General features: G+C 41.5%; 1 protein-coding gene across 2 annotated transcripts in view; it reads right to left on the reverse strand.

Annotated features, from left to right (window-relative positions):
• DNAH6 (dynein axonemal heavy chain 6) overlaps window positions 1-23,111 on the reverse strand; it is a 1,211,389-nt gene that overhangs the window by 698,718 nt on the left and 489,560 nt on the right. For both annotated transcript variants that reach the window (XM_069236637.1, XM_069236634.1), the window contains exon 34: window positions 13,475-14,030. In XM_069236637.1, coding sequence (XP_069092738.1) covers window positions 13,475-14,030 — 556 coding nt within the window. The remainder of the gene's footprint in view (window positions 1-13,474; window positions 14,031-23,111) is intronic.

Below are 23,111 nucleotides of genomic sequence, written 5' to 3' on the forward strand. Positions count from 1 at the left end.
ATTTTGGAAATACAAAGGTTTTCATGATACCTATTTTTCACTCTCTATATTTCAGCAAATTAATTGCTGTATACCCGGTATAGAATGAAAACCCACTGCAAGGTGCAGCTCATTTATTGGCTCTGGGTACCTAGGGTTCTTGATGAACCTACAAGCCCTATATATCCCCGCAACCAGAGGAGTTCAGCGAACATAACAGTACATTGCTTTCAAAAATCTGACATTGCAGGAAAAAAGTTACAGAGTAAAATGTAGAGAAAAATTGCTGTTTTTTTCACCTCAATTTCAATATATTTTTGTTTTTTTATTTCAGTTGTTATTTTCTGTAGGAAACCCTTGTAGAATCTACACAAATTACCCATTGCTGAATTCAGAAGTTTGTCTACTTTTCAGAAATGTTTAGGTTTCTGGGATCCAGCATTGGTTTCACACCAATGTGCTGAAAGCACAAAAAAATTGTAAAAATGGGGTATGTCCCAGTAAAATGCCAAAATTGTGTTGAAAAATTGGGTTTTCTGATTCAAGTCTGCCTGTTCCTGAAAGCTGGGAAGCTGGTGATTTTAGCACTGCAAAGCCTTTGTTGATGCCAATTTTAGGGAAAAAACCTCAAGCCTTCTTCTGAAGCCCTTTTTCCCCATTTAAAAAAAAAGAAAAAAAAATGTCACTGTATTTTGGCTAGTTTCTTGGTCTCCTTCAGGGGAACCCACAAAGTCTGGGTACCTCTAGAATCCCTACTTGGCGTGGGTAGCTTACGTGGACAAAACGTTATAAGGGCCTAAGCGTGCCCTGCCCCAAATAGTCAAAATAAGGCCTGGCACCTGAGGGGGAAAAGGCCTGGCAGCGAAGGGGTTAAACCCCAAAAGTCAACTCAAGAAAAAGCACACTGTTAACTTGACAAAATGTCGAGATGGGCCAAAAAACGTCCCAATAACTGCTCTGAATCCATGTTGAAAGTGCAAAAAAAGAAGGAACAAGCAAGTTGATGAGGGGGTCATATGGACTCTGTCGACATTACATCCCGTGGACGACGTCAATATGGACTCGTGCAATGCCCTCTTCCGACGCGTGGACATGCTGGGGAAAAAAGTTTCCGGATGAAGTCTGACACCTGGTGGAGGATTCTAAAGTAAGGATTCGGTGGCTAGATGTCTATCAGATAACATGCATCTCAAATACCAATGCACATCATCCAATAGCCTTCTTTTAACAAAGGCAAAGTTTAGGCAAGAGATCATTTACTATTTCATGTACTTGCTGAGAGCCCTTCTATGTCAACTGGTCCTAAATGTTTCAATCTCCCTTTAAGGAATAATAACAAATCTGGAGTGAAACTCACATTCCCGTCTTCTTTTAACCACCTCTTCTATGGTCTGATTTCACTTTATTTGTGAAACATTCTCAACATGTATGTCTCTGTGTGATTTTGTTCTTGAATTCCGCAGTGGCCAGCACTTTGAAGGACAAGTCCAAAATAGAAGATTGTAACTTTTTTGTCATCATTATTCTCATCAAAAATATTATTTCAAGCATAAGCTCATAAAAGATAAATCGTGCAAAGCTTTTTCACTGTCTGCATGGCCCAGTGTCGACAATCACCTGTCCCAACTCCACAAAGAACTTCAATAATCTGTCTCTCAACAGGCATGTGGTGTTAGGGGTTATCAAACTGCATTCCCTTTAGAAGTAAGCGATGGCACAAATATTTAGCAATATTCCTTGACCCCATAAACAACAATAATACATGATCCACTTTATCAAAAAACAATTTCCCGCTATCCAAAGAAATGAAAAATATATAATGTTGTATCTTTGGGTAAACACCTGTTAACCAAAGCCAAAGGTGATGCCATGCTGCTGAAGAGATATGCACCCTTGCATCAATGCAGTCAACAGTTTTCAGACCCGACAGAATAGTATGTTTAAATTACTTCATCCTATACCATCATTTGACATAATGCAGTCTCCTGAGCACAGTCAACCAATTAAACACTTTCAACAAACGTTGTAACAAAGAATACTAATACCTTACCAAGTTACTGGCCATATTTACTTACCTCAAAGAAGGAGACCCTAAGGCAAATAACATTTTTCACCACTGAGGCAATTCTGTTGGATTTTATAGCTGATGGCAAGTATTGGAATACTAGCCCTTCCTTTGAATTAGCAACATGCATCACAGAAGAGCCACTGGCCAGATGACTTGTTAAGTAAAAGTGGCCACCTGTTGTATGCTCATATGTTCCTAGCACTGGTGTTCGAAATGTCTGTACTGGCACTGTTTTCTCTCACATATCAGCTACTTTAGTTCTTGAAAGCAACCCTAAAAGGTAAGAAAGGAATCTCATCCCGAAAGCCTTAATGAAAAAGATCATTAACTCCATGAAGTACACCTATCTCCTAGATTGCAGTTGATTTAACTCCAAAGTAGAATATGTGCTCCTCAAGAGAGCAATATGTAGTGATAAGACACCGTGAAAGACACCACCTCTTTTTGCACGTTATCTGATAAGGCACAGAACACTTCAAAGTCTGAAGTGGTGCGTTGACTTCATCACCGTCATCTCTCTCCATGCTGTCTTCTTCAATGTAGATGTATTTTGATTCCGCAAAATATGCATTCCAATCTCCAACATCAAACTGAGACAGAGAAAAATCGTCCATAGGTGCCGAAGAGTGTACTGTAAATATTGTCCACCAGAAGGCATCAGTGAGCAATCAGGTCCACACAAGAAAGCTATCCAATGCCGCATTGTCAACACCTGGCACCATTTTTTGCTCCCCCGCTAATGTCTTTCTATATTGTCAATCGTAAAAACGTGATGTCGTAAAACTCTCGGAAGTCTTCGATAAGGGAAATTATTTTAAAGACACAAAATGCACCAAGGTGAGTGCCATAAGCTTCAAACAGAAACTGCCCAGCTTCGCGCACCTGCAGCTGCACCACAGACTGAGCCGAGACGATTCCCATAGAACTATTCAACAAACAACGCCAGGACATTCACTGGCTCTTTAATAGCTTCTGAAGGAGACATGTGCTCTCTTCCTTTCTGAGGAACAGCAATGCCTAGAAGACTGGGATTCTCTGCAGGATATATACCTCTTCTTGTTGGCTTCTCTGATCCCGCTAAAGAACTCCATTGGGAATCCAAGATCTTTAAATGCAAACAGCATTGTCATCAACAGGTCTGTTACTCACTATTAAGGAGACCCTTGGTTTTATTCCTTATCAGTTAGTTATATTATTTCCCCAGGCGGCCAGGACTTTGAGCTCACGCTAAGACAAGCGTCAGATTTCTCACTGTCTTTGCTGACATCCTGACACCTGGGTTATGAGCGCAGTTTTAGACGTCACCTTCTTGCACTTCCTGCAACTACTGAATCCTAAATGCTTTCTACTCCGGAAGAAAAAGCTATGAAAACAGTAAAATATGAAAAAAGACTATGAAATATAAACTTGCATACATTTTGGAACTGTTGGACACAGCTTCAATCATGACCCATAGCTTTGCCAACCGGATGTGGAAAAGGAAAATTAAGGGAAATGGGTGGAGTGACTTCATTTATACATACAGGACCATATGTATCAAGTATTTTTGCATTCGCAAACAGCTCGATTCGCAGAATGGATGGCGTCTGCGACAGCAAAAACTATATCGGTATGTACAAAACCCAAATTGCAAATAGGTAACACTTGTGTTTGAGAAAAAAATACTGATTCGGTATTTAGAGGAGGTGTGTTTAGGGCGGACCTTCCATATGCCGAATTTAAATGGTATGTATTTAGTGTTTTGCAACCGAAATCCAGTTGCAAAACATGAATACCAACTTCAAACATGTAGAGTAGCCATTCGCAATCAGGAAGAGGCCCATAGGGGACCCCTTCCCCTTTATGAATGTTGACAAAAACTTTTTCGCTTAAATATGAGAGAGGTCAATAAGGATTGTAACTGTACACATACCTAGTATTTGATGCCTTATTCCAGGTGAGTGCTAGCTTGGTGTGTAGAAGCATCACAGACTTTAATAGCTTTGACAAGCAGGATTGGTTGAATAGACTTTTTGTGTTTTGCCATAAAGAATGTCCAGATTCAGGGTTGCCTGTTCTATATCATCTGATGATATTATGAATAAGTCCATGCAATAAATAGGGCCTTCAATCGTCACCAATCAAAGTTAAGATCCCCAAAAATAATCTACAAAATTCACAAACAAGGGAATTCTGACTTTTTGCAGTCTCACAGCGGACAGTTTCAGCTGTTTGTCAGAAACAGCTTTGCATATAATACTCCACAGAGCTAATCTTTGCTCAAAATTGGATGGCTTTTCTATCAATCTCATTTGCCTCGCACTTATTTATTGCTTTCCTCCCTTTCTGTGTTTGACCCGCACACAGGAAGTTTTTGGAGTTGACGTTGTTAGATTGATCCGTCAACCTGTTCTGAAAGCAGGACTAGATCTAAGACAAGCAGTGACAATGCCAAAGGGTTTGCCTTGTGTCACTGATGGGTTTAGGCACTCAAAGGGTCATCATTCATGTACACTGTAACTCATCTTTGCACTCCCGCATTCATTCATCCCTGCACTGACTCATTCTTGTATTTCCACTCTAACACAGTCGCATTAAAAAACACACACACTCTCTGGGTACAGAATCAATATGTCAAAATCGCAAGCTCTCAACCTCACTATACCGCACAAAATCTCATTGCTTTTCAGAGCCTAGCCCCACTCCAATGGACTACGCAGTCCATCCATTACCTGGGGCTCAACATCACCAACTCCTTACGTACTTGGATGCACGCTCATTGGCCTCACTATCGCAAGTCCATCCTAGAAGACCTTCGTAGGTGGAAAACCCTTATATATGTCCTGGCTGGGGCAAATTAATGTAATCAAAATGAATATACTGCCTCTTATACTTTATTTGTTTCAAGCTCTTCCTACCCCTATCCCTGGCGAGGATATCCATCGCCTACGGAAGGATATACAAGCTTTTATCTGAAAGGGGAACCTCGCATATCTAACAATATTCTTATGCCCCCCAGAAGTCCAGGTGGTCTTGCATGCCCTAATCTGCTCGATTACTATTGGGCGGCCCACCTACGGTTTATTTCTGAGTGGCTGCTCAGAGACATTGAAAAACACTTGCTTTCAGGCTGTGGCTTGCAGACTTTTCCTGGACCTAGCCTGGCTAGCCAAACCCCATCGGCCTCGCAGTGTATACCTGGCAATGCCCACCAGGACGGTGCTCGACATCTGGGGCAGGACTGTGACCGCCTTTCAATCAATCAACCAGAAATTTGTAGAGCGTGACTTTTCACCCTGGGGTCTCAAGGCACTGAGGGGAGACGTGGGCCAGTCGAAGAGCCAGGTCTTGAGGTCCTTCCTGAACTGAGCCAGCGAGGGTAACTGCCTGAGGTGAAGTGGCAGCAAGGTAGGAGAAGGATCTTCCTCCAGCTGTGTTCTTCTAGATCCTAGGGATGGCAGCGAGAGCCAGTTGAGCAGAGTGGAGTTGCCTGGGGGGTGCGTAGAAGGAGAGGCGGTGATTGAAGTAGGCAGGTCCAATGTTGTGAAGGTCCGTGTAAGCATGTGTTAGGAGTTTGAAAGTGATGCGCTCGTTGACAGGGAGCCAGTGTAGGTCTCTCAGTGGAGGAGATGTGGCTGTGGCAGGGGATGTCCAGGGTGAGTCTGGCCACAGTGCCCTGTAGTCTCTGGAGTCTTGTTTGGAGTTTCTTGTTGATGCGGGCGTGGAGTGCATTGCCTGAGGGGAGTTTACTGCAAACGAGTGCATGAGTGACTGTTCTTTTCACATCGATGGGGGTACACTTGAAAATCTTCGAAAGCAGGCGGACTGTGCAGAAGCACAAGAATGAGACAGCTTTGACTTGGCGGGCCAAGGAGAAAGAGGAGTCGAGAATGATGCAGGGGTCGTATCGTGGTTGGTGGGAGATGGAGCAGTTCCAAGGGCAAGGGGCCACCAGGAGTTGTCCCAGGCAGTCGGGTGGGGCCAAGGATGAGGATCTCCGTCTCTGCCGACTTGAGTTTGAGGCAGCTGTCTTTCATCCAGTCTGTGACTGCCTTCATTCTATTGTGAAAGTTGTTTTTGGTTGTCGATGGTTTATCAGTAAGGGAGAGAATTAGCTATGTGTCTTCTGCATATGCGACAAAGTTGAGCCCGTAGTGTCTGACGATCTTGGCGAGCAGGGTCATGTAGACATTAAAGAGGTTGGGACTCAGAGGAGCCCCGGAGTACTCCGCAGCTGGTTTTCGTTGGTTTCAAGGTGAAAGGTGGGAGCCTGACTTTCAGGGTTCAGCCAGTGAGGAAGGAGCAGATCCACACTAGGGCTTTGCTGCAGATGCTGGCATCGTGCGGTCTGGTGCACAAGACTGTGTCGAAAGCGTGGAGAGGTCGAGGAGGATGAGGGCAGCTGTTTCACCGTGGTCCAGTCGGGTGTGGATGACATCCCTGGCTGCTAGAGTACAGTTTCAATGCTGTGGTTGCTTTTGAATCCAGATTGGGTGAGATCAAGGACATGGTTTGTCTCAATGAACTTGGTGAGCTGTGTTGATTGCTTTTTCAATTAACTTTCGATTACTTTGGCCGCACCTCATTCCCCTCACCAAATACCCCTGACCTGAGCAACTTGGAATTTATCACGGAACTTCGCCCAGGCTCCCTCCTGGAGAAGGAAAGGGGAGAGTATAGGATATTGCAAGACTTATTCCAGGGCCCTCTAATTAAGTCATTCGAACAATGCAAATCTGAATTCAACATACCCTAGAAACTTAGACACCAATACTTTCAACACCGACATTGGGCACTGCACCCCTCTAACTTGGTGGGGGCAACCTGTTCGCTAGCTTACTTTGAGGCATTGATCCGGAACTATGAGGGCACCAAGGGGCTGATTTCCAAGACCTACAGTATACTTCGGCAGGCTCGCTTAGTGCCAAGACACCCATACCAGACAAAGTGGGAGGCCGCGGTGGACACAAAAATCTCACACAAACAATGGGACGCATAGTTTTATGGTTGGTTCACCCACTTCCCTGGTAGCATTGTGGGGGCACCAATTGTGACAGTAAGCTTAACTATGTTCTCACACCTTGAGTCAGTTGCGTTCCTCATACAGGACTGTGCCCTTCTGCCATTGACCCAGTTCTTAAAACACCCACCACGGGAACTTACCGTATTCCTTCACACAGGATTGCTGGATTGATAGTGGCAAATAGGCACATAAATATTACCTAATGGTTAACGGGAATAGATGCAGTTCGAATGGGTTGGCCTACACCACCCTTATGATTATACTCATCACCAACCCTCAAATATTCATATTGTACCCTGTAAACATGGACAATTTAGTTATGTGCTGTCATAGACTTTAACCCCTTTTAATTGTACAATGTTTATATACCACTTGGAAATGCAATAAACAGATTCTTAGCACAAAAACACACACACACACAAATTCAACAGCCTACGCACAATAAATTAAAAAAATGCAAGTAGAAAAAAGAAAGCCTGCTGTCGCCTAAACAAGGCAGGCATCTGCTTCCAATAAGGAAACTAAACACAGTAGTGGGTGCCCATCCTGCAGAGGTATTGTACATAGTCTATCATAGCTTTTAAGTTCTAGCATGGCCACCACATTTAGAACCAACCTGTTGTCCATCTTAGAATGGTAAAGCAATGATACACTACGGACAACGGCATTCCATCATGGTCTCCTGGCTTAGAGAAACTGTCCACATGAGCTGCAGCATTCTGCAGATGAAATGAGCAGCACGCAAGTGAGCCATTAGCACTGCCTGGAGAGCTGTAATATTGTTGTAATCATTATTAAAATAAAAAGAGGAAAAGCAAAGTTATGAAAGGGGGAATTATAAAAGGAGAACATTTTAAACTAAAGGACTAGCCAACCAGCCCTGCCACTGAAGCACACTAATTGTCAGTTGATTAACACATGTGATCAAATAATGCACACAGTAATTCACAGGGCAAGAGTGCTAATGATTGATGTGGACTAAACCATTACACCATGCAGTACGCAGTCATGGTGCAGAGGTTAAATGACACACAGGCAGACAAGTAGCAGAACAAAGCTGACCCAAAAGGGACCTTCTATGTACTTATATGGATATATATTTATACAAAGGTATGTATAAATTATTTAATGATCTTCTTCGTTACACAATCCTGGCAGACAGATAAGAAAAGATTCTAGTAATAATTATTACAGTGGAAATCTGTCCCCCAAGGGTTTGTCAGAGGTGGTAACTAACACTACAAACGTAACCCTACAAGGTAACATGACATATCATGTAACACAATAACTATATGTGTCGGCTTTACTATAGATAAATAACAATTCACCCTTAAATACCTACTGACTTTGACATATGCATTTCAGAATCAATATGACAGGCCTACTGTGTTTATCATAACTTTTCAATAATAAACAGATCAAATATATATCCTCTGAAATATATTTTATTAGCGAACCAATTAGGCTTCTAGCTGTTATCACTGTCTTGTCACTACAACCAACTCACACCTATTATGTTGGTTATAAGCCATCCCATAAAGCAACCCTCAGCTATAACATAGTACAACATTTTTTCCAAAATACAGGTGTCAAAGCAATATAAAATCCATATAATAGAACCTAAAAAAGATTGCCATCGTGCAAATTGTCAATCTCCATGGTGTGTTTGGGGAGGGGGGGGGGAGGTGTGGGTGCGTGAGCATCGCCAACACCAAAACCCTTCTGCAAGAGTCACTGTAACAAAATAACTGCCTCCAGGTTTTAACGCATTGTAATAACAATTCACCAATAAACACCTATGGCCTTTAACACATGTTCTTCATAATAAGTATGGCATACTTGCTTTGTCATAACTTTTCCTTATAAACAGATCACACCCCATGAATCTGACATAATTTTTCACAGTGAATCGACAAGGTCTTTAGTTTTTACCAACAGTTTGACAGTATAAACACCACAGACCTGCATACGTGTACTTGAACCCATTATGCATATAGGTGTAAAATTACAAATATGTACAACTCTCAACAGAGCCTAACAAGAATCAGCACAGTAAAATTATGTTTCCTGGTATGTCAGAGGTGGTGACCAACACCAACATCTGCCTGCTATGGCAATCTGCAAAATTATATGTACCCAAATACCTGTTTCGACACACTATAAAAAATAGTGGACAAAAAGTTTTTAAAAAAATGTCAAAAAGAGACAGAGGGGTAGCTGTTCTCTGAATCAGCGCTAACTGGTGTAGAAAGAAAAAAACTGTCCACAAAATTCCTTCCCCTCCCATTGACCTTGATTTGATCCGTTCCTGGCAAGGGGCAACAGGCAGAACCACCCAAGTGACGCAACATTTTTATCAGCACAAATGGGGAAAAGCTGGGTGTTAGGAATTTTGGGGATTCCTGACGATCCCAAAAGTGTCCATCACAGAAATGTAAGGAAAATGCATGCTTTCAGGCAAAGTATGAGGTTTGCAGGCCACTGTGGGTAAGAAAACCTTGTGGGATTCAAACATGGCACACCATCCTAGAATCCCCTATTTGTCTGCCTTTCAAAAATGTCTGTGGTTGGTACGGTTCCATGGGTGGCAGCCGAGCATGGCCTCAATTCCTGAAGCTACCACTTTTGCTGACTTCTCCATGTAGCACTTTAAAGCCTTTTGTGACAAGGTCTCTGGGCCCACCCACACAAGTGAGGTATCATTTTTATCAGTAAACTTGGGGAATTCTGTGTGAAGGAAATATGTGTCTCCCCACAGATTTCAGAGGTTTTCCTCAGTGAAATGTGAGGAAATGTGTGTTTTTAGTCAACATTTGGTGTTTGGCGGGTATTGTGGGTAAGAAAATGGTGTTGGATGAATGGGAAGAACTGTCTGGGACTGGTACGTTTTTCCAGATGGCAGCCTATGCAAGCCCAAAAAGTGCAGCCATTCACCATTGCAAGTGGGACAACACTGGGAGTTTGCCAAACTCTCCCAGCCCAAATATAAAAACAACACCCAAACAAATCAAATGTCCTCTTGCTTGCAATTGGGCTGGGATGCTTTAATCCGCAGAGGAGGAGAAAGACTGTTGAAGTTTTATGGGTGAGGGTGGGGCCTGATGTTAGGATGGGAAAGATGCACCCCATTACTTTACTTAAAAATATATATCACTACCATACCATGGACTTTCTGTACGCCAAGGGGTAGATTGGTGTAATAACCACCATCTGCCCCCTCCCCCGGGGGCCAGACAAACTGCTGCCCCATTTACATGGGGCGGGGGCAAAATCAGGGGTATCCACCCCCATCTGCCCCACTGGGGCTGAAAGACTGTTGCCCCATTTACTTGGGATGGGGCATAGCAATGTCCAACCTGGGCAGCCCCCACCCCTATATTTTTTCCTTATACTTAAAAAACATTCCCTGGGTTCTAGTGGGTGGGGGTAATTACACCATCTACCATGGGTAGCAGAAAGACTCTCTCTCTTGTTGGGATGAGGGGAAGGCTTTGTCTATTGTGTGCAGCCCCACCCATATATTTTTTAAAGCATCCCTGGTGTCTAGTGGGCTTTCTACCCATCTGGGGGGAAGGGGTGGAGGCAGATTGGTGGTAAACATCTCCATTTGCCCCCCAGGGAGGACAGAAGGACTGTCACTATAGACTTTGTGGATAGGGGCATGGCCATGCCCATAATGGCAACCTCCACCCCCTATAATTATTTAGAAAAACAATCCAGGGGTCTAGTGGGCTTTCTGTCCGGTGGGTGGGCAGATCGGGGGTAATTATCCTATCTGTCCTGGGGAGGGGGACAGAAAGACTGATCTGCTATGTTGGAGGTGGGAGCACAAGCCCTTGCCCATGGAGCCCTCACCTATAGTCCCTCGTGCTGGTGGATGGATCCCTGCTTGAGGATCGCTCTACTATGACTTTGCCCAAGGAGGGGTCTACTGGGGAGAGATATCCTTGAAAAGGGAAGATTCTTACCTTTCCAAAGATACCTCTCCCACCCCAGTTAGTGCTCAGCGCCTGAGATATGCCCCTGAGCACTGATGCAACTAAAGTAAAACAAGCCAACCAGATCCCTTTACTTTCACTTTAGTATAATGCCTTGGTGCTGATTGCCCAAAAAAAGAAGACTCTGACTGCTCGAGAAGCTCTTCCCAAGCAGCCAAAGTTGAAAAAATATTAAAGGTCTTCCTCTGGTGCTGTGTACCAGAATGGCTTTTAGGTGCCTCCCCAGTCTCAGCCAATGGCCGACACCAGCACCTACAGGGTTAAAGTAAAAATGTAAACAAAGTTACAGTTGACAAAGTAAAATAATAGCTCTCCAAGGAGAACTCAACAAGGATTATTTAGTATACATCTTCTATCCCCATGGTTTGTCTGGGTGAATCACCAACACCAAAACCCTTGTCTAGTATGATAATCAGTGAAATTCCATTAGCAAAATACTTGTCTAAAGGCTTCAGCACTGTGTACCATCCATCCTTAAAAGCCTGTTATCTTCGGCACATGCCTTTCACAATAAGTAGGTCACACCTACAAGCTTTGTTATAACATTTCATAAAAAACAGATCAAATCTATGAAATCTGGTATGACTTTTCCCAATGAAGCAATTAAGCCCTCCTCTCAACCACTGACTTCACACCTAATCTAACACTGGCCTATTTAAGTGTACATAAACTGGCAAAAATCATTCATACAGTTATACAATTACAAATATATAGAATACAATTTGCAAATACCAAACAATATACAACTGCTCTCAATAGGTTCTAACAGGAATCATCACAGTGAAAATCCCCAGTGCTTATCAGAGTGGGAGGCCAAGGTCAAAACACTTACCTACTATAGTAATCTGTAAGATTCCATGTAACAAGATGCCTATTTGTAGGCTTTACTAGAGAGTAACAGCAATCACCACATTATTGCCTAATGGCTTTAGCATATGCTTTTCCAAATAAAAATGTCAGTCCTCGTGTCTTTATCATAAGATCTGACAAACAGGTCAGGAATATAGCCTTGAAAATTAGCTTACCACCATAACCAACTCAGCCCCTTAAGGTTTACTGCAAGCAATTAAGGGTGATGCAAGCAGTGTTTCTAGCAAAAGCACACATATTGGACCCAATCAAATATAGTACACAGGGAAACCATTATGTGGATTGAAGCTAACACCCTTTTCTCATTAGGACTTTGAAAGCTCTCTTTTGTTGCTCAGATAAGTTCAGGTGACAACTGCACTGTCAAACCAGACTAAAAAAATCAATGTAGATAGGTGTTGCCAAGCACAATCTGCCCTCTAAAGTGTAAGGTAATAATGGAAGAGAAGGGTATTGGGACTGCAGTACATTCCTCATCGCTGCCCTCCTCCCATCTGTGCTGCTACCAGAGAAAGACAAACACCATAAAGTAACTAGTTATCTAGAAACACTCTTAACAGCATGTCAATGCCATGTGGGTGGCCCTGAGAGTTCATGCTTATCCAGCTGGATGAACAAATTGATCACAGCTGCGTAAGAGGGCAAGCACTTTTTTGTGGAAGCACAGAAAGAAATACTGCCCAGTAAACTCCTGGCTCTTTACATGTGGACAGAGCCGATGACCCTCTCTAGTGAGTCTCACATAATTATCTGGCGACAGCTGTGCTGTAAAGCCAGAGTATAAAAACATAGCCCCATTTAAAGAACTGCATTTCAGTGCAACTTAGACATTAATAGAAACACTGCAGCAGAAATAGGGACAATACAACATCGATCATGACTGACATTGTGGACTACTAAAACACAAATAGGTAATACCAATTGGTTTCACTTCATATATACATAAGTAAGACCAATTGGCACTGTTAGTGCTTGTCTATAATGTACAGCTGATGCTACAATGCTCATGCATTGTGTAGGTATGCCAACAGAAGGGCACTAAACTATGGACAAACCATTAGAAATATGGTCCCAGAAGCACAATGGCAAATGTTTAAAAAAATGCAGGTGTGCAGAAGATTCTGGACACAATGTGAAAAGAAAGATCCCGACAGAGGTGTGTAGTTCCTTGGTTTCACATCCAATAACAAGAAAAAGAATTAATGAAAATAACTCCCGCTTCTAACCATTAAGTGGGGACTTCGATGAAGCCTACATTCGCTAGTTTGCATTGGACATGGTGGGATCCAGTATTAAAATGAACTAAAAATAAGTTTGAACTGTTAGAATCAACAACTACTTGCATTATTTAAAAGAGGGTGCTATTTCAAAATGACCTGGGTGGTAACACCATTCATTTGATCACACTCACCAACTCTATAAAACTATTTTCCTATATTACGACATCATCAAGTGAGCACAACTAGAAGAAACCTTAAACTAACAATTGAGTGAACATAAGTGTAATGGGTCAGCTTTGTGTGTTTTATCATTGACAAAAAGAAGTCATAAATTTACCTCAAATACCATGTGGATTTCTGGTGTTAATTTAATCCGCTCACTGTTTGCCAAGCAAAGCATTTTGTTGTCATCCAACACCGTGTTCATGTTTTCGATCCAGAGTGCATCGACCGGTCCATCACTCACAATCCATTTGTGATCTTCGGAAGTGTCGTTCACAGCTGCACGGACACTGAGGGCCATCAATCCATCCTTCCACTCCAGGGTCAGTAAGTTGACCTCGCCGTACAGTTCACCCATGGTTACTGATTTGGGGTTCAGAACATTTGTTTTCACTGGTTTGTAAAAAGGGTGTTTCTCCTTTGCTTTGTGTAAAGCTCCCAGGGATGCTGCCAAAATTTCATATACCGTTGTTTTACCACCTCCTGTTGGACCAACCAGCATAACACCGTGTCTAACTAGCATTGTTTCATAGAACTGAATCACTTTGTGAACCAAGCAGGACACAGGCTGCAACCGTTTTGCTATCATAACTTCTATGATCGTTGACTGCAGCGTGCCGTAGTCATGGTCGGGGATGGCGACTCCCGGGAAAAGGTCTGATATGATACCACTGATGGAAACAAGGGGAAGGAATGTTAGTGTCGTTCACAATACTATTTCTTAAAATCATTCTCCAACACAACACACAAACAGACATTTTTCAAACTCTATGTTCCTGCATCAGATTTTACATTTGCTACCCACCTTCGGGTTAGGTGTTGTCATAACACAGTGTAATGGTCCAGGGCTATACAAAATGAACACCAAAATAGAAGACTATATTACAAGGTGCATACATTTCATGAGAAGGATTCATGACATAAGGACATTTGATCCACTATGCTGCATTCCACTAGTACAATAGAAAAGCAATTATTTTCCATTATTTGTATTTAGGGTAGGCCAACTTCCAAAAGTGACAGAAACTATTACGTCCTTTAGTAATATAGGTGTGCTGAAAAATATTTGTTTGCTTGTCTCATAATAAACAAGCATTGACAGAGACAGTAGTTCTGGCTTTTTGTTAGACAGTGTTTGGTAATAATCAATCCATTTTGTCCCTGTTGGCCATATATACACTAAAATGAAAATCCTATAATAAATCAAAACCGTGAGCTATAACTGCATGGACGCTGGGAAGGGTTTCTCTTCTAAACAACAGCATTAGCTAATTTAAGCTGTAACATGAAGAAAGAGTGTTATGAAAAGGAGTAAGAAGATGTCATTTATATGGTGATCCTAAAAGGTGTATGCAGCAGAATAATTCATAGCTAATACTTTTATCAAAGGGTTAGTAAGTTTGTTGCTTTTTTAAGGAAGCCAACAGGTGCATATGTCTTTACTTTCCAAACAATAAAGCCATAAATTGAACAGCATGGTATCATGACAGCAAAGTAACACAAATGAGCATGCAAGGAATGTTAGTGAACTGCACTGTGTCTTTATACACTAAGGCACCCAAACAGCCTACCTTTTGTAAACAAAAATGTTATAGAGCAGTAATTCAAATGTGTCAGCAAAGCAAGTACATCAAAGGACATAGATTGTATCCCAGTTATTAGCTATTCATGATTTCCCATCTGCAGTCTAACAAAAGGATACCTGAAGTGCTAGCACCAAACCTACCAGGCACATTAATTGGAAAACCACAAACTGCAATGAGCTTGGCAGACATCCTATTTAAGCCATGGCAAATCAGTAAAATACATGGAAGTCAAGGAGTCAACAGGGCTGACCCAAAGCAAATCTTTCTCTGTACTTATTATTGCATTTTTGTGAAGAATAGATGACAAAAGTACTCTGAAACTTATTGACTCTTTCCTGGTCAACATCAATTTCAAAATTTAAAGCGCATGCAGCAACTTCTGCCCACTGTCACCTCAATAAGGCCAGTGTGCTAGCAAGGGAAAATCTGTGCTAGCAAGAGAAAATCCGGCAAAGGTAAATTAAATATATATTATTTTTTCAGGTCTAAGTACACATACAATGCTATGGGAACTCAGAATAAGTTTCCTACTTATACGAAACCAACACATAGCTGAATCAGCTACACTTTTGTTTCTTGTTATCATGGAGTGCAACAAGGTGCTAAAAGTAAAAAAAAATTAGGGCCTGATTTAGATCTTGACAGTGTTACCGCCAAGCTGCTTCGACAGCGGATCTGAAAACACCACCACATCAAGAGTGTTCCACCTGCAGTATGAGATGCAGACCTCCACAACGGAGTACTCTTCTTAACTGGTAGGCGGATGGGTTCCTGCTGATCATATTTAGATGTTTCAGCACTGCAGGAGGTGTCATTCCGGAGGATTGCTGATGGAGGGAGACCCTCGATGGACCCAGAGGTCAACAGACAATGGTGGTGGCTATGGAATACAGGTATGTCTCACACACTCATACACACACACACACACATGCACACTACCTTAGGCATATGTGTCCCCCTGCACAACGCATGACACACACACCTTATACACACCAACATTCATTACACTCCAACACTACATAACTCATACATGCTGAACTCACCCACTGCAATACATCCTTGAAACAACATACACACACTATTGACACAGCACTCAAACACAACAACCAACACAACTACACACACAGCTATACAAACACACACAAGACACAACTACACACATCACAACAAAGTCCACCACTGAACAACACTCACCAGGATGCTGCACACAGCATCACAACATACACAACATCGATCCCACATGCAAGTGACACACATACAGACACGACCACATCACCCACTCCAGCTTCCTCCACCTTAACCAACCAATTCCAGTCCACACACACATAAACCTACTGACTCACATACACAACTGGCAGCACAACATTACCAGTAGAGGTCCCCTTGCAATGCGCACACATGGAAACCACTGACAAGTGTGAATGTACTGTCAGTGTATATGTCCGATATGCATGTTGCGTCTGTGTGCCCCCATCCATATCTGACCCAATCGTGTTCCAGACATATGCATGTCATAGTAATTTATAAAAATTACTTTGACATATATGCCTGAGGTGGTCCTGACCTCACATGTAGTCCGGCACCAGGGAAGGTTGGGGAGAGAGGATAGGTGGTTGGTTTTGGGGTCCCTGGAGGTGGAGGGTTGTGTTTTCTCCAAGGTAGATTTCTCCAAATCTATATTGCTTACCATAACTGAAAGGTACTGATTATTTACTCCAATGCTGCAAACAAGCTGCTCTGTCTTGGTGTAGATATCTTTCTCAGCTAATTAGCGTATTCCTTTCCCCATGGTTAGAATTCTTCTTATTATTAAAAGTGTAATTTTTAACATATGAAATACTGTGGCAGCAGGCATTTTGAAACCCAGGGGTCCAAATGAATTATTTTGTGTAAAGTAGCTCCATCATCATGTCCTTGAAATGGACTGATTGTAGTGTAACACAGGTAAACATATTCATGCCCTCCATACCTCAAACGGTGTATAGAAAAAGGACACTTGGGCCCAACTAAAGACATTGTTTAAATCCATAGAGCCTAATGGAGCTCTAAATACACATTTACCTCTCTTTTTCACAGTAACGGTGTCAATTTTTGTGTGGAAACATATTTTAATACCCTGGGTTCATCTTCCTTTGGATGGTAACCATCTAAAAGTCTCAAGTACCTCCGTTTATTCTAGAATGCTATAGGGTATAATATAGAAATTTTGAAAGGTGGCGGCACCACACAATAAGGTAAAATTAGGATGCTGACCTCACAACCCCCATGCTTGGACTATCAGGACCTAAATAGGCCACCTTGTGCTCGAAGAACATTTTTGTCAATTTGATTGCATTCCATTCTCACTAGTGCTCACAGCAGAGTTGAAAAGAACCATTAATTACTCTTAACAATTGTTTCTGCTGAATCCTAAATGTGGCACTTGACAAAGGGGTGCCATGTATGGGATGGTGTTATGATTACAGTTAACTCAGAAGCAGTTTTTCTGGTATAGCTTAAAAAAGCATAGTATTGCCAGTACTGAACAAAAGAGGACTAAGGGCCTGATTTGGAGTTTGGCGGAGGGGTTACTCTGTCACAAACGTGATGGATATCCCGTCAACCGTATTACAAGTTCCATAGACTATAATGGAATTCTTGTAATACGGCGGACAGGATATCCGTCACAATTGTGATGGAGTAACTCCCTCCAGCAAACTCTAAATAAGGCCCTAAATAGGATAACATTGCTAACTGTCACCAGCCCTCCAATTAGCAGTCCATGGTTAAAATGTTGGAGAAGGTGGTCTCTCTGTCTATCAGGTAGGTCATCAGAAAAAGACTACTCTTCTTTGTGTGGTGGATTACTTAATAAAGGCCATTGGTAGTGGTTCTTTTTAGACATTGTTCTGCATGTCCAGTCTCACATATGTAGCTCAAAATACATGTGAAACTGCTTGAAGACACAATCTTAGCTGTCATCTACATGCTAATAACATCTTACTTCAAGGCATTTCACTACAGCTAGGAGCCAGCATTTTGAATACTTCCATAGTTTTAGGCTAAGATAGTCCACAGAATGAAATAAAATAGGGTGACAGCTACACCTGACATGTCAGAAGTGATGACTGTGCAATTGAAAATATCTATGGGTTTGGGTCAGGGTGACTGCCTGCTATAGTATATCAACAATGTGTGCCTACTCTTGGAGACCTAATTATACAACCTCTGACTCCTGTCTGACCACAGTCTAAGCATGCATGCCTAATTGGAAGCTACTGTCATGGACATCTTTTAAATTAAGACCCTCAGATGTCTTCTTCCTTTCATGATAAATTCAAATCAAGACCTGGAGTAGCTAGTTAATAGCTTTTTTCAAAGGAGTGTGACCATGGAAGTAGCCTCTATGCAGAGCACCCCTGTTAATTAACGTAGGTCCTCATATAATATTTGGTGGATGGACTGCTATCTGCTAGGGCAGTAGAGGTCAACCTCTGTTGACCTGGAGGACCACTATCCACCATATTTAGAGATCTCAATCAGAATGATCCTCTCAAGGCACTCAATATTTGTTGAGAACCCACCATGTTTCAGACAACTTCTCAGACAAAACGACTTGGTTTTCCAAAACAAAACCCTCCCAAAGTAGGAGAAAAACAAAGTTTATTTTTTGTATATTTGGAACTGCAAAACTTTTACCAGAGGCCCCCAAGGGAGAAAAAAAGCACATGACACCACCCACCCTGAATAGAGATGATGTTCTGATGTACTCACACTAATGGTCCAAAGTTCACTGGGCCACTGGTGTAAGGTTTCCACAGGTGGAGCCAACTCAGTCACTGCCAGCAGAAACATAATGGTCCACCTGACTCTAAACAGACCGAGTGGACTATTGTTTGGAGGACATGGTACTTTTGTTCGAGAAACTGTAAATCAGGACCTTACTCTACAACTACTGTAGCATGAGGCAGTTCCGAAGCTTACATAAATATCTCTCACTGAACATATGACCCCCTCCTTAACAGTACCTATAAGACAGTCAGTCAGGGAAAAAGGTTAAGGTGGTCACAAGTAGTGCCTGAAAGATTTAATCTGTCCCTTTTCTCTAGCTGTAAAACCAAGTACACAACCTGTTTGACTATTGGTTCTAACACCAGAGATATCCTGGGGGTCCTTTAAATCCATATCTTACATGGTGTGCACTCTTTTGAAGATTCCTGCGCCCCAGCGGGGAGATACAGCATGTAAATTGTTTGATAGGAGCTGTTTCCAAGCGCTACCGCATTTAAAATATGCCTTGAATGCCAAACTAAGGGACTCTGCCATTATTAAGAATTGTCTCAAGAGGTGTAAGGCAGAAATTGGGAGATGCAAGAATGCTTTAAGAGATATAGCGATGGATAATTTACTAGAAGCAAGTAACTGAAACTAAGAGCCTAATTTTGAAATATTATTAACAACCGCCAATTTGCATCAGATGGTGTAACATCTCTTGACTCTCACTTTAGCGAAGATAGTTGGGTTTCCCACTTGTAGGGAATTTATAGTAGTGTCACTCCTACCAACTATGGAAATGAAGGTAATCGGGTGGAGGGTGACTTTAAGTTGTTGTTTGCACTTGATGAAGTCAAGAAGGGTATACAAGGCTTATCCAAAAATAAAGCCCCAAGACCGGATGGTATACCATCAGATATATATATCAACAATATAGAGGTCTGGGCCTCAATATTGACCCAATCTCTAAATACAGTCATTGAGGTGGGTATTCCACAGTCATGGGCTACCCCTACCATTGTACCTGTATTTGAGAAGGGTGACAGGGATAACCCCAAATGTTATAGCCCCATCTCACCGATTGATTCAGGTGGCAAGACAGGCTCTTTTTGGCAGGCTGGTGTTGTGGGCAAAGGATCGCAAGATTGTTTCAGAAGTGTAGTATAGTTGTTTTTCAATTGGGCAGGTCAACAGTGGGCCAATGTTTAAATCTATATTTGGTCCTTAGCAAGCATATTGTCGCCTGCTAAGCCTCTATCTATTTAGCATTTATAGCTCTCATCTAAGCCTTTGATCGGGTGAATAGAGACAAGCTGTGGCAGCTCATCCAATCTATTGGAATGGGCCAGAACATTGTTTACCTCTTAAGGGACCTCCACGTTAATACTGTGGCTTTGGTGCATCACTCTAAAGATCCAAAATGATCCTGTTGTATTAACATAGGAAGAGGGGTGAGACATGGATGCATTTTGGCACCCTCCCTGTTTCCCCTGTATGTAAACAAGCTGTTGGGTCTCATCCGCTGAGTGCATTTCTTTACACAGACAATGAAGTTTTAATGTCTAAAACTGCATTGGGCCTGCAGGTTTTACTGTACTCCTATGCTACATTCATGGGAGACCTGGATTTATCGGTTAATGTTAGTGAATCTTCTGCAATTGTTACAGGCCCCAGTTCAATGAAAACAAAATCTTTTACCTTGGGAACTCACACATTACCCAAGACCAGGGTGTTTTCATACTTGGGTATATTGTTTGGCTCATCCCTAAATTGGGGCCCCATGGCAGTTGGAAAAAAAGGCAGATCTTATAAGTGCCAAATCAGTGTTTTTTTATTTTTGCTACCAGGTTGGGCAGAAGATCCATCAAAGCAATACTGCAAATTTACAATGCTAAATGTATCTCTGAAGTTATATATGGGAGCGAGATCTGGTAGTACATCAATTAGAATCAATTGCAGATAGTTGAAAAATACTTTTTCAAGATGACTTTTATTTGTTCCCCAAAATACATGAGGACCTGGCATCAGCGTACACAACTGATTTAATAGCTCTCTATTCTCTTCTCCTTTGGTTGGAACTTGGACTAGGAATAAAACACAAAGCTCGAATAAAGAGATCCATAAAGACGGTTTTGGCCTGGACCACTCTTAATACATTCCCTGACTCAAGTATGTTAAGGAAGCTTTGCTGAGTTCAGGTAGGGTGGAATTATTCAATACTCCTGAGAGCAAAGCCAACGCTGATTGCAATTGGATAATTGAAAACTTTATGAGACAAACAGGCAACGTCAGAGAACAAGCTGCCCTTCAGTTGCTCAGAGTGCGTAGATTTATTTTGTTGAAATCAGTTCATGAAATGGAGCTGTACTTCTCAGTTGTAAAGAGTAATTATGATAATTTTCTACTCACTAGACTTAGGGTGGGCCTATTGCATTTCTTGTTGACTTTCCACCGGGGCAGGAAAGATACCCATACTCTTGATGCCTGTGATAACGCATCTCCACAGGACACTTTGCTTTTTATTATGTTTTGTAACTTTTATGCTATGCCAAGAAAAGCCTACAATATTGCCTTTTTAAAATGTGCAAAGTTAACCCAAGTGTGTCCAGAACTTTTGTACCTATGTACCTACAATTGCTGTTGGTGGATATTATTTTCAACAGTCTGTTTTTAAGAGCTGCATTGAGGCTGAGAAATGGCTGTGACCTGTGAACCTGTGGATCAATTTTAGTTGGGGACTCGCAAGGTTTTTATTGTATGTATTTTACGTTTTTTTTATATATGCATTTGAAATTGTCTGATTTATTTATGCTGTGTTGCTTTTATGGTTTGTACAAAAAATTAACAAAGGGTGTTGATGATGATGATGGTGATGACTCCCTGAATAAAATTGTTCAGCAGTTCTCTCTGGTCTTCTTTGTTTGGTTTAAGCAAGGTAAAGTGGTCTTCAAAATCTGTAGAATCTGAGCTGCATTATTTGTAAGCATGACTGGTGTGTCAAAATGCCACAAATTCGTCTTAGGTCCTTAGGTGTTTGTGAGATGGATCCTGTGCTGATCGCATGCACTGCAATGACAGGATTATGTCTCACTACTCTGGTTATATACTAATAAGGATTTTAGGAATCACACTGTTGCCTGAGAAGCCCAGACACATCAATCAGGATCAAAGACGTTTATTACAGGAGAAGCTGCACAGATGATCTAGACCTTTTTTCATGACTCAAACAGGGCATACTGACAATTCTCCTGATGGAAGGTCAAATTGATTCTGGCACCCAACATGTTAAACAACCATGTGCTGACCTCAAAGCAAGCAATGGATTCAGAAACATCATCACTTTCTGGAAATCAGCATTAGGCCCTTGTGAATTTATATTTTAACAAGTACACAATATATTTGGAAAATGATGTGACTGTCTGATGCAGGTGTACCGTAATCAGGAAAGATTCACTGGGCACTATTTTTAGAGACATCCCCTTTTTACTCAGGGAAAAATGCCTCAAAGTAAGTTGTTTATCACCTCTGACCAATAAAAGATACCTGTAAGTTAATATGAGGCATACTCTGACTTCAAATGGTTTCCTACTACTCAGCTGTGACATGGAGCATGTGCATTCATTTGAACAGGTTTAAAAACAAAGTAATAAATGGCAGACTGGTCTTATACTAAAAGCAAAGAGGGGCCTGGAGACCTTCTCAAAACCAGAATACAAAGGGAAGTAATGAGATGTAAAGTGGGAAGAACATTTTCTAAAATGTAGTAGTTCTAGAAGATCATATTTGGTGGCCCAGGTCCACAACTATAATTTGGTTATTTTTTAATATACACAGATCAGAGATTTGATTAGAATGGAGGTTCCTATTAAAAAATGAATATGGTGGGACTGCATAGTTGTTGGTTGTGTTTATATTATATTTAAAGGTTTGAGTTAACTAAATCATATTTAAACATTCCTATTGTGTAATTTATAGTTAAAAACTTTTAAATGTCTGCAAGAGTCTATTAAAAGTCAAACACCACGAGAACTGCTAAATAAAACAGGTATACAACCTTTCAGTGTTTGCAACACGTTTAGAAAATATTCGGAACTATTGTTCAAACGGTTAGCACTAAGTAAACTGTCAATTTTGGGAGTTGCTTAAAAATATTTGAAAACCAGTTACAAATTAGCCAAAAATATATGTTAATAGTTGGAATTAAACCGCTATGCTTTTTTAAAAGTTGGAAATATTTAAAAAAAAATCAGTTTAGTCGTTTATTTGTTATAGCCTTTTTGTCCACGGCTGAGGGCTATACCTGTTGTTAAAGGTCCTTAACCCTAGTTATAGGACTGAGCTGCAGGAGATGCCTATAATGAGGTAGAGGGCCTTTAACAATCATAGCTCGAGACAGGAGGGCTATAAGGTGAT

The sequence above is a fragment of the Pleurodeles waltl genome, chromosome 1_2 (genome assembly GCF_031143425.1).
Source record: "Pleurodeles waltl isolate 20211129_DDA chromosome 1_2, aPleWal1.hap1.20221129, whole genome shotgun sequence".
NCBI classification, from domain to species: domain Eukaryota; kingdom Metazoa; phylum Chordata; class Amphibia; order Caudata; family Salamandridae; genus Pleurodeles; species Pleurodeles waltl.